Consider the following 13,037-nt stretch of genomic DNA (forward strand, 5'->3'; position numbering starts at 1 on the left):
CTTGTATGGACTGGGTGTTGGGCAAAGTTGTGGGGTCCAGCGGCTGTGGGGCATCTGTTGGTGAAGAAAGATTCACGGATCTTGACTTTGCTGATGATGCTGTGATCTTTACAGAGTCAATGGAGGCTCTGATCGGGGCACTCGAGAGACTGAGGGAGGAGTCTGAGTGTCTTGGCTTGTGAGTGTCCTGGATTAAAATGAAGATCCAGGCCTTTAATGACCTCTTGGGCACAGCCATCAGCAGTGTGTCTGTTTGTGGAGAGAGTGATGACCTTATTGAGAGTTTTACTTACCTTGGCAGTGACATTCATGTCTCTGGTGACTCTTCCTGTGAAGTCAGTATAAGGATTGGGAGAACATGGGGGGGTCATGAGGTCGCTGGAAAGGGGTGTGTGGTGCTCCTGATATCTATGCAAAAGGACGAAGGTCCAAGTCTTTAGAGCCCTGGTGTTTCCTGTCTTGCTATATCTTTGCAAGACATGGGCAGTATCCAGTGACCTGAGATGAAGACTGGACTCCTTTGGTACTGTGTGTCTCCGGAAAATCCTTGGGTAACGTTTTTTGACTTTTTGTAGAATGAGCAGTTGCTCATGGAGCTCTGAATGAAGCACATTACCTGCATTTTGAGCGAGCATCAGTTACGGCACTACAGTCATGTGGCGCGTTTCCCCCGAAGGTGATCCAGCTCGAAAGATCCTCATTATTGGGGACCCAAGTGGCTGGACCAGGCCAAGGGGAAGCCCTCGTAACACCTGGCTGCGGCAGATTGAGGGTCATTTCCAGAGGGTGGGACTGGACCTCGTGTCTGCCTGTGGGGTTGCAAACTGGGATCTTGAGTTGTTTCATTGTGTAGTGGGTGCGGCAACGCATTGCACCAGTGCATGCTCCCCAACTTTTCTTGACTTCATCTTAAAGGATTCAATGCAGTGGGTCTCATGGCAAGTTGGGGTATTCGTTGGCTCTGTCTTAGAAATTGTGTGCTGGACAATAAATTGGTGTACTGATCACAGTTGATTTGACTCCTTGTGTCCAGTACGGCCGAGATGGGCACTAAGTAACTGGGATGGAAAGAAAATGAATTAATTAATCTTTGTTTTTTCATTTTCTAGATAAAGGACAAATCAGTTTGGGCAACATTTCTGGCACTGCTTTGGCTCCATGGTTTTAATTCACATCAAAAGGATGAGTGGGAATTTGTGGCTCTAAAAGCAGTTTCCTGGATTAAAGCACAGACGAGTATGATCTGTTTAATAGAATTTTCACCAAATTGCAAATACTGTACTATTTTCTGTATAATTCAAGTAAATAATAGTAGTGTTGTAATAACTTGTGACCATAATTATACACAAGGGTTTCATCCATTTTCAGCGAGAGATGAAAACCTGTATACGATCTTTACTTAGTTTGCAGTTATGTAGTGTGTTTTCAAAATGATGTCTTGAACAAGCTAAACTGAATGTATTACACTATGCATACGGTTTATTCTTGTTTACTTAAAAGTGGATTCACAGTAATCCTGAAGCTACCTTTCTGTGGCACCCTGCACATTTGTCCAGTCTCATAATCTTTTTATTTTGCTGGTGGTTAACATGTGTTGTGGTTCAGCTATGTTTTCTTATTACATCCACCCATGTATTTTTTTAAACACTTTCTTGCTTGAACAAGCTTCCATTCACCAGCTGTCTCAAATAAGATTCTATTTTATGAACCCACCAATTATCTGGACAGGAGATGGAGCTTAATGAGAGAAAACACACACACATACTGAAAGAACATGCAAACTCCATGCAGATACAATGGTTTGCAAAAGTATTCGGCCCCCTTGAACTTTTCCACATTTTGTCACATTACAGCCACAAACATGAATCAATTTTATTGGAATTCCATGTGAAAGACCAATACAAAGTGGTGTACACGTGAGAAGTAGAATGAAAATCATACATGATTCCAAACATTTTTTACAAATAAATAACTGAAAAGTGGGGTGTGCGTAATTATTCAGCCCCCTGTGTCAATACTTTGTAGAACCACCTTTTGCTGCAATTACAGCTGCCAGTCTTTTAGGGTATGTCTCTACCAACTTTGCACATCTAGAGACTGAAATCCTTGCCCATTCTTCTTTGCAAAACAGCTCCAGCTCAGTCAGATTAGATGGACAGCGTTTGTGAACAGCAGTTGTCAGATCTTGCCACAGATTCTCATTGATTTAGATCTGGACTTTGACTGGGCCATTCTAGCACATGGATATGTTTTGTTTTAAACCATTCCATTGTTGCCCTGGCTTTATGTTTAGGGTCGTTGTCCTGCTGGAAGGTGAACCTCCACCCCAGTCTCAAGTCTTTTGCAGACTCCAAGAGGTTTTCTTCCAAGATTTAACTGTATTTGGCTCCATCCATCTTCCCATCAACTCTGACCAGCTTCCCTGTCCCTGCTGAAGAGAAGCACCCCCAGAGCATGATGCTGCCACCACCATATTTGATAGTGGGGATGGTGTGTTCAGAGTGATGTGCAGTGTTAGTTTTCCACCACACATAGCGTTTTGCATTTTGGCCAAAAAGTTCCATTTTGGTCTCATCTGACCAGAGCACCTTCTTCCACATGTTTGCTGTGTCCCCCACATGGCTTGTGGCAAACTGCAAACGGGACTTCTTATGGTTTTCTGTTAACAATGGCTTTCTTCTTGCCACTCTTCCATAAAGGCCAACTTTGTGCAGTGCACGACTAATAGTTGTCCTATGGACAGATTCCACCACCTGAGCTGTAGATCTCTGCAACTCGTCCAGAGTCACCATGGGCCTCTTGGCTGCATTTCTAATCAGCGCTCTCCTTGTTCGGCCTGTGTGTTTAGGTGGACGGCCTTGTCTTGGTAGGTTTACAGTTGTGCCATACTCCTTCCATTTCTGAATGATCGCTTGAATTTATTTGTAAAAAATGTTTGGAATCGTGTATGATTTTCGTTCCACTTCTCACGTGTACACCACTTTGTATTGGTCTTTCACGTGGAATTCCAATAAAATTGATTCATGTTTGTGGCTGTAATGTGACAAAATGTGGAAAAGTTCAAGGGGGCCGAATACTTTTGCAAGCCACTGTAAGTGTTGCCACTGATGGGTTTTTATCTTATTGTCAGCTTTAGAAATGAATTTCACTTCGAAACTGATAAAACAAGAACTTTCATGCTGTAAAATCAAAGTGTAAGTTTACAAAACAAGAAGTATTATAATTTATTTACAGGATGTTATTCAGTTTCTTTCTTAATGAACTTTAATACATTTCAGAAGTTATACATCTTATTCATATTTGAAGAAAAGTATTATTGTTAATTTTTTTTATGTTTTCAGGCTTAAATCCTAAATTGTGCCTACAAGCTGGAAATGACTTGCTGGGATGTCAGGTGGACCTGCAAACACTGGCCCTGTAACCCTAAGATGCAAAACATGATTTTGCAAGCAAATGTGGAGATGCATTATATATTATGTTAAGAATTTAGTGCTTCAAAGACTTGGCTTTCTATTTCTGCTTCTACCTGACTTGGCTAAAAGAATCCCAGGATTCTCACAATATCTGTTTCTGTAACATCTTTCTAAATCTATGCAAATATGGAGGTAAGCATTGACCCAATAAAGCAAAATGGCTAAGGCTCTTCATGAATGTCTTTTTGTTTTGGTTTTTTCTTTGTTTTTTGAGTTTTCACATATAAACTCTTGTATACAAATCAAACTATGCATATAAGGTAAATCGTTTTGATTAGCTTGGGTAAAATATTCTTGACCGTAACTGTGCATTGAAATATTTTACCTCTAATGACAGCAATGTCAATGTCAATTTATTTATATAGCACATTTAAAACAACATAGGAATGCTGTGGCCAAAGTGCTTTACAATAATCAAATAAAAGAAAAACATACAATTAACATGAGTAACATAAATAGAAATAAAATAAATGAACATAAAATAAATAAACAGAAGTATTGTTACAAAATCACAATGAGGAAAACCATCAGTATTACTGAAGGTCACGGAATGCAAGTGAATAGAAATGGGTCGTTAATCTTGTTTTGAACAGTTCAATTGTAGATGACTCCATTATGTGATGAGGTGGAGAGTTCCACAGGCGAGGAGCAGCAGCTGCAAAAGTCCTGTCTGTCCCCCTTAGTTTTACTTTTGGAAGCGGGACAACAAGAGACAACTGACCAGAAGATCTAAGCACTCAGGATGGCTGGTATAAAACACACAATTCAGATAAATAGGCAGGAGCAAGCCCATGTAAAGATTTAAAAACTAGCAGCAAGATTTTAAAATCAATTCGAAAACTGACAGGCAGCCAGTGTAAAGAAGCTAATATTGGAGAAACAGAATCAGACTTTCTTGCCCCAACCAGAAAACGAGCGGCAGCACTCTGGACCAACTGTAACCTGCGTATCAGGGATTTGCTAATCCCAGAATACAGCTAGATGCAGTAATCAAGGCGAGAAAAGATAAAAGCATGAGTGGCTTTCTCAAGATCCCTAGAAGATAAGAAAATGCTTTATCTTACCTAATAGACAAAGCTGGAAAAAGCTTTGACTTCTTGACTACAGAATTAACTTGTTTCTCAAAAGAGAGATTACTGTCAAAGATAACACCAAGATTGTGGACTTGAGGTTTGCCAAAGACAGAGAAAGAGACGAGAAGTCCAAGACCAATTTGGGCTTTAGCTGATGGACCCACTATAAGTACCTCCGTTTTATTTTGATTTAGATCCAAAAAATTATTAGCCATCCAGGATCTTAGTTCAGAAAGACAGTTGTGCGGTTGATTTATTGCAGAGTTGCAGACGGGAATATAAACTTGTGTATCATCAGCATAGCAGTGAAAATAAATGTTAAATTTCCTAAAAATAGCTCCAATAGGGTGAAGGTATATAGAGAATAAAATAGGACCCAAAATGGATCCCTGAGAAACACCACATTTAAAAGGAGCAGTAGATGAAAAAGAGGAATTTAAAGTCACTGAAAAGTGCCTACCAGTTAGATATGACCTTTAACAGTTAAGAGCAGCCCCTTTAAGCCCAACAAGATGTTCAAGCCGCATCAGCAATATCTCATGGTCAGTAGTGTCAAAGGCAGCAGACAGGTCAAGGAGGAAAGGACTGCAGCGCCACCTGAGTCAGTAATAAGAGAGATGTCATTGAATACTTTAAGGAGTTCCATCTCAACACCATGATAACGCCTAAAGCTAGATTGGTAGATCTCAAATAAATTATTGGAGTTAAGGTGATCAACCAATTGATTATAAATAATTATTTCTAATATTTTAGCCAGAAATGGCAATTGGGAAATCGGGTGAAAATTGGCTAAAACTCCAGGATCTAATTCTACCTTTTTTAGACAGGGACGCACCGTGGTGTGTTTAAAAAATGAGGGCACAACTCCCTCACTAATAGAACCATTGATAATGGCTAGTAAAGGTGCACCTAAAACATCAAAGGCTTCCACTATGATGCGTGGTGTTACAACATCAAGAGAACTGAGAGTTGGTTTAAGAGTGTCAATAGTTCTTTTTAAATGTGAAAGTAAGACAAGATCAAAAGATTCCAAGACAATACCATGTTTAACAGTAGGAAGTTCATAACCAGTTGGAACAATACCACAGTGAATTTTATCAATTTTACTGACAAAGAATGAAAGAAACTGCTCACATGAAAGAACAGTACTATTTAATCCCATCACAGAATGAGGGTGAATGGCCACATTAATTTAATTAAATAAGACCCTAGGATTCTTAGAATGTCGGGATACTAAATCAGTAAAGAAATCATGTTTAGTTTTCTTAACTGTAACCTGGAAGTTGAATAGAGAAGTCCTAAAAATTTGTTTAGAAACAATCAGTCCATCTTTTTTCCAACATCGTTCCGCAGTTCGACAGGCGTGGCGCAGCGATCGCGTAGTTTCATTTAGCCAGGGAGCAGGTCTTCCCTTATTACAGTGTATCTTGAGCGGAGCAATTGAGTCTAAAACCGTTTTACAAGAAGAATTTAATTCTTAGACAGAATCATCGATGCCATCATATTGGACATGCACATCAAGACTAGAGAATATGGTTTTAAAATCGGATATAATAGAAGAATTTAAAAAGCAAGAGCAGCGTGAAGCACAATTAGTAGTTGGGGCATCTACAGTAATATTCAAATCCATCATTATAGAAAAGTGATCAGTGAAAGGAACACCGCATAAATCAATATTATTAACTGAAATATCAAGAATGAATGATATCAAGGGTGTGACCGAGAGAGTGAGCTGGCGTATTAATATGCTGGATAAAATCAAATGAGTCCAATAGTGATAAAAAGTCATTAACCAAAGGTTTCGAATGACAACAAACGTGTATGTTAAAATCACCAACAATAAATACTTTGTCATGGGAGAGGGTGATATCAGCCAGGAGAGCAGAGAATTCAGAAATGAAGATATCATTAATTACAGGAGGTCTATAAACTACAGCAAACAACAAAGAAGGGGAGCTGCACACTTCGAAACGTTGCAGTTCGAAGCTACTAAACGGACCCTTTGTAAGGCTCCGACACAAGAACATACTTTTAAAAACAGTGGCATTGCCCCCACCACGGCGAGTCAACAACAACAACATTTATTTATATAGCACATTTTCATACAAAAAGTAGCTCAAAGTGCAAAGACGAGGAGAGGTTAAAAATGAATAACCTGATGGTACCAATTCAATAAGACAAAAAGAGTCACCATTTACAATGCAGGTCTCAGTGATGAAAAAGAAATCCAGATTATTTGAGATAAAGTCTTGCAGAATAAAAGTTTTAGTAGACACTTATCTCGCCATTCAAGAGAGCAGATAGAAGTAGAAGAGCGCGCTGTGGGATGAGCACTGGTGAGCGTGTGAAGATTAGCAGTGTTTACTCCTCGAGAGCGCACAGAGGAAGAGTGATGCCGGCTTGAAATGGAGAAATTAAATCCAGTGTCCAGCTCCCATGAACCAGGGATGGAGCCCTGTGCAGGAGAAGATGGGTCATAGACGACTCACTGGCATCGGGAATCCAAGCTCTGGGACTTGAGTCGGAGTTGTTTAACAGCAATACCAGCTCTTTTTCCATGGCGGCGGGTGTGTTTGCGTCTCCGAGAGGCATTCAGCTTGCTGATGCAGATGAACACTGGTGTCCAGGTGAAGAAGTCAGCAGATGAATAAAACAAAGGTGGAGGTTCACATAATATCCCATCAGGAGATGAAAATTGAGAGGAAAGCAAGCAAGAAAATATGATAAGTAAAGAATCACGATTGTAGGACAGTGGACATTGAGCTAAACTAATAGATAAAAATGAAGTTAAAACATAGATTAGCGAGACGAGCAGCCATCTTCTATTGCTGTACCCTTTGAGTGCTACATATATATATGTGTGTGTATATACAGTACAGGCCAAATGTTTAGACACACCTTCTCATTCAATATGTTTTCTTTATTTTCATGAGCATTTACATTGGTAGATTCTCACTGAAGGCATCAAAACTATGAATGAACACATGTTGAGTTATGTACTTAACAAAAAAAGGTGAAATAACTGAAAACATGTTTTATATTCTAGTTTCTTCAAAATAGCCACCCTTTGCTCTGATTACTACTTTGCACACTCTTGGCATTCTCTCAATGAGCTTCAACAGGTAGTCACCTGAAATGGTTTTCCAACAGTCTTGAAGGAGTTCCCAGAGGTGTTTAGCACTTGTTGGCCCCTTTGCCTTCACTCAGCTATTTTGAAGAAACTAGAATATAAAACATATTTTCAGTTATTTCACCTTTTTTTGTTAAGTACATAACTCCATATGTGTTCATTCATAGTTTTGATGCCTTCAGTGAGAATCTACCAATGTAAATGGTCATGAAATTAAAGAAAACACATTGAATGAGGAGGTGTGTCCAAACTTTTGGCCTGTACTGTATATATATATATATATTATGGGGTGCCAAACAGGCAAATACATTGATTTTCTGAATATATAAAGTCGGCGTCAGAATATATAAAGTCATTCCCGAATATATAAAGTCAAAACCTGAATATATAAAGTCAGCGTCAGAATTTATAAAGTCATTCCTGATTATATAAAGTCAACATCGGAGTATATAAACTCATTCCTGAATACTCGTATATAAAGTCAAAGTCAAAATATATTGATTGAAACGACTCTGAACTGAAGTAAGTTAACAAAAACGTATTCAGAAAAATAAATTAAAAAAACACTGTTCGGTTAATGTTTTGAAAATGATGCATGTGCCCTGCCCAGGATTGGTTCCTGCCTTGCGCCCAGTGTTGGCTGGGATTGGCTGCAGCAGACCCCGTGACCCTGTGGTCAGATTCAACGGGTTGGGAAATGGATGGATATTCCAGCGCTGACTTTATATATTCAGGTTTTGACTTTATATATTCCAGCGCTGACTTTATATATTCAAGTTTTGACTTTATATATTCCAGCGCTTACTTTATAAATTCCGACGCTGACTTTATATATTCAAGATTTGACTTTATATATTCCAACGCCGTCTTTACATATTCAGGTTTTGACTTTATATATTTGGGAATGACTTCATATATACAAGTTTTGACTTTATATAGTTAAATTTAGTCATCATTGCATAAATTTTTCTTCACCATAGAAATTTAAAGACAATTCAATTTCCATTCCTACCAAAGATATTTCTGGCGACTAAATAGAACCTACTTATATCCAAATTCGAGCTATTGAGCTGTCGCCTTCCTGTCTGAATAAGTCACCCTCGCTTCGCTCTTACTTTTTTACCGTTCATTTAATCATGGCTAGTGATGGAAAAATTATAAAATGGAAGGAGGATTACACTGAGTATGGCTTTACCAAAACAATTATTGATGGCGAATAAAGTATTCGATTATTCATAAAGCTTCAATTGGTGATCTGTTTTTCTGTGTTAAACTCATATTTTTTCATACTTCTTCTCAAACCAAGGGGGTGCGAGGGTAAAATGAATCGGGAAGCACTGATCAATGTAATCGGTGTATCAGGAAATCATGCATTGACAGAAGTTCCCCTTTGCTTGGAATGCAAAGTGTGATTAAATGCATTATTTTTTAACGCGTTATGGAGCACATGCATCAAAGCTTCTCAGCTGTGCTTGTGCTAAGAAACGGAAAACATTTTAAAAATAACGTAATATGATTGTCAATGTAACCTTTTGTAAGTAGTGCCTGGAGGATTCAGTGTGGAGAAACTCTAGAGACAGCATGTGTATTAACTTGTGGATTTTTCTGTGAGTATTTGGTGGCAGCGTCACAAAGTCGCTTCTGTAACACTGCTTGCGGTAGCTGCGGAGCTCAGCTCAGAGTGAAATGAGGTGAATGGAAGGGGAGATGATGACGTGACTCCCCCACCCGCCTTAACTGTCAATCCCCCACAAACACAGTCTCTCGGAATTTGCATAAGCACACCCCTTCACCTACAATTTTAACTTAGTTACAAAGTGATCAAAACTCTCGTTTATATCCTGCGTCCTCTCATTAAACTTGTATCCCGCATTACCCGTGGGCATGAGAAACACCAGCGGCAGCCTGTCTATGAACTTAATTTAAAGTTTAGGTTTACACTGTGCTTTGTTTCCGAAGTAGCAGCACTCATGAATATGGTTGTATATGTCACTCGCTTGCTTCTTATTGTTTCGCTGCCTTCTCAATTATATAATGCATGTTTTCTTCAGCGCTTTTTGGAGCTCTTCCTTGTTTTCTACATAGTGTGTTGACAGTCAGTTCACGTGATTACGTGGGAGGCGTGATGATGTCACACGAAACTCCGCCCCCACGGCTTTCGAGCTCAACTCCATTACCAGGCCCGGTCTTATGTATTATGGGGCCCTGCGTGAAAATTACACTCTCTCTCTGCCTGGGCCTTCATTGCTCTCCATACTGCGACTACCGCTGTTACCAGCACCAACTCTCACAAAATTGAGCAAAGCTCCTCTCTGAGGTGCAATGAAAGCATCAGTATCGGCTTTTTTCTTTTGCTTAGCTGCTCCAGATTCGTATTTACGCTTCGAGGACATACTGACAGACAGGGGTTTCGTTCGTTCTCGCAACTCAGATTGCGGTTCTGCCTTCCCGCTCCAGTCAAACAGTTCAATCACTCTGTCGTACGGATTATCCGTGCGCCTCGGTTCCATCAAAAAGTCCCTTTCTATCGCCATTGAAGCTAATGCTGAAAGTCAAACCTGCGGCTTCTATCCAATCAATATGTCTGAATACGGTGACATCGCCGAACGCCTGCTAGAGGGCCGTACTGACACCAACTCAAAATCTGATTGGTTGAAGCAACAGGTTAATCGACATTTATTCTGTGTTAGAGTGCCTACTCAACGGATTGTGAAGGCCTCTCTGCCTGGCAACAAATGATGGCTGAAATGTGATTGGTCAAATGCTTTAATACGAAAATACATGCCTGGAAGCAGCACAACCATCGGAAAAGCTATGAAAGGAAGCGGACAGACTATTTGGAATTAATTATATTTTGTCCATGAATACTTATTAAATAACATCAGTTTGTGATTCAGATATTTTTACTTATGAATATGCTAAGCACAGTCCTTCACCCACGAATATTTACCTTATAAGGGCAGGCACTCAATTACGTGGGAGGCGTGATGATGTGACACGCAACTCCGTCTCCCACGGCCATCGAGCTGCAGTCTGTTACAGTATATGGACGAAAAAATAGGTTCCAGTTATGACCATTACGCGTAGAATTTCGAAATGAAACCTACCCAACTTTTGTAAGCTATAAGGAATGAGCCTGCCAAATTTCAGCCTTCTACCTACACAGGAAGTTGGAGAATTAGTCATGAGTGAGTCAGTCAGTCAGTCAGTCAGTGAGGGCTTTGCCATTTATTAGTATAGATATAGTATATATATATTAATATATATATAAGGAGTTGCTTTCTTTCGGCTTCATGCTGTAATTTGGGGCCACCTTGTCGGATCTTTGAGCTTCATGCTGTAGCCTCACATTTCCGGGCTGGACAGACACACGCCGTTCCATATGGATTAATATATGTATATTGTCACACACGTGCGAGTAGGAGAAAGCCAAAGGGCCTGAGTAATGGTAGTAAAACTTCCGACCAGGGGGCGGCAGAGTGCGCTAACTGTCTTTCTCAGTTCCCTACAAACCTTTTCCGGGAAATCCTGCAAAGTTCCGGCACCTCGTAGGGAAATCCTGCAAGGTTCCGGCACCTCACAAGACATTACTTCTGGTGCCGACCCCTTTGCTGATGTCACATCCGGTCCAGAAGACATCCCTTCCGATTCCAGCCCTTTTTGCTGACGTCACTTCCTGTATGGGCCTGTAAAGCCTCCATTTTTGTCTATGAGAATCAGTTCTGTTTTGGACTTTGTTCTATGCACATCGTGCGCTTAAAACTCAAACTTTTGCAGCCGGGAAAACAATATACGGGTGGCTGCCCCAAACATTTATGATGTCTTTGTCTAATTATTTATCACAAGGCTTCTAAGAAATGGTTTTAAAAATTTTGTGGTCTAAGCACGAGGACCCATTCTCTTATTTCTTTCTAAAATAAATTTCTTTAAAGTAAATTATACTTTCATCTTTCTGAAGAGTACAAGTTTTGTTTTGATATATTAAACTTTCCAAAAAGCGTTTATAATTTGCCATTTATTTATCTTTTAAAAATTTATTTAGGTTACTCTAAGGTGTATTAAAGCAATTTTTTTTTTGAGGGTTTTGATTTTCATACTTTTTTATTTTATCCTTTTTCATACTTCACTAATTCTTCTATCCTTTTTCATACTTCACAAATTCTACTAACTTTATACCTCTTTAAATTTAAACCCGTAAAACTATGACAGAGGAAGAAAGGATTTATATTCACGAAGTAATGGTCCCTCACCACATGGTGCGGATGAGCGGTGACGGTACGTGCCTGTTCTCCTCACTGGCCTACCTTGTGCACGGCACCGCCTCTATACTTAAACAGCTTATGTTTGAGTAAACCATTTCAAGAAATAATTAGTAACCTCTTTTGTTTTGTTTATGTGCTAAATCTTGCCTTATGACCTTTACATAAGGAATACTGTCACTCTGTATGTTTTAAACACATTTTTCCTGTTGCTATCCCGTAGCGAAGCACGGGTATTCAGCTATCTTAAATTATAAAACTGTACGGTGAGTGACTATTCGATCAAAGCACCGCCTAAACCGCTGGAGGTAGAAACATGAAATTTGGACAGTAGATACCTTTTGTGATGTAGGCACCCACTAAGAAGGGATTTTTTGAAATTCAACCCCTAAGGAGGTAAAAAAGGGGGGGTGAAACTTAAAGTGACACCTGTATACTAGAAACTACTTAACTGAGAAATAAAAGAAATAAACATGTACGCCAGTGTTTTTCAAAATGTAACCACTGAGGGGGTGGAAAGGAGAGTTAAACATTTTTAAACTAACACCCGTATATCGGAAACTACTTGACTGAGATGCACAAGAATTAGTATACAAACTATTCAATACAACAACAACAACATGATTTATTTTTATAGTCCATTTTCATACAAATGATGTAGCTCAAAGTGCTTTACATAATGAAGAGAGACAAAAAAAATAAGATAATAGAATTGGGGAATACTAACAGAATAAAAGTCAGGTCCGATGGCCAGGGAGGACAGAAAAAACAAAAAAAAACTCCAGACGGCTGGGGAAAACAAAATCTGCAGGGGATCCTAGGCCATGAGATACATAAAAATAAACACATATTTTAATATTTAAATAAATATGTGCTTCTACATTAAAAACATTTTAATTTTCATCTTTTTAACATGCACGCCAATTCAGTAATTATTGTGCAATTATTAGCTACTAAGAATTGTAACAAAATAATAGTTGTAGCATTTGTACTGCACACATACCACCATCATCGAGCATATTAGCAGCAGCACAGCGCTGGCCACTTCATTATAAATGTGCCATTTGTCTGTCTAGGCAACACATACTATATGCACATTCAA

General features: G+C 39.3%; 1 protein-coding gene across 1 annotated transcript in view; it reads left to right on the top strand.

The window, feature by feature from the left end:
• The window catches only part of LOC120523546 (von Willebrand factor A domain-containing protein 5A-like), a 39,754-nt gene extending 36,103 nt beyond the window's left edge, over positions 1 to 3,651 (top strand). Inside the window, exons 9-10 of the mRNA XM_039744951.1 lie at positions 1,110 to 1,236; positions 3,342 to 3,651. Of these exons, the coding sequence (XP_039600885.1) occupies positions 1,110 to 1,236; positions 3,342 to 3,421 (207 nt within the window). The 3' untranslated portion in view covers positions 3,422 to 3,651. The remainder of the gene's footprint in view (positions 1 to 1,109; positions 1,237 to 3,341) is intronic.
• Positions 3,652 to 13,037: the final 9,386 nt, after the last annotated feature.

This window comes from Polypterus senegalus, chromosome 1 (genome assembly GCF_016835505.1).
Source record: "Polypterus senegalus isolate Bchr_013 chromosome 1, ASM1683550v1, whole genome shotgun sequence".
NCBI classification, from domain to species: domain Eukaryota; kingdom Metazoa; phylum Chordata; class Cladistia; order Polypteriformes; family Polypteridae; genus Polypterus; species Polypterus senegalus.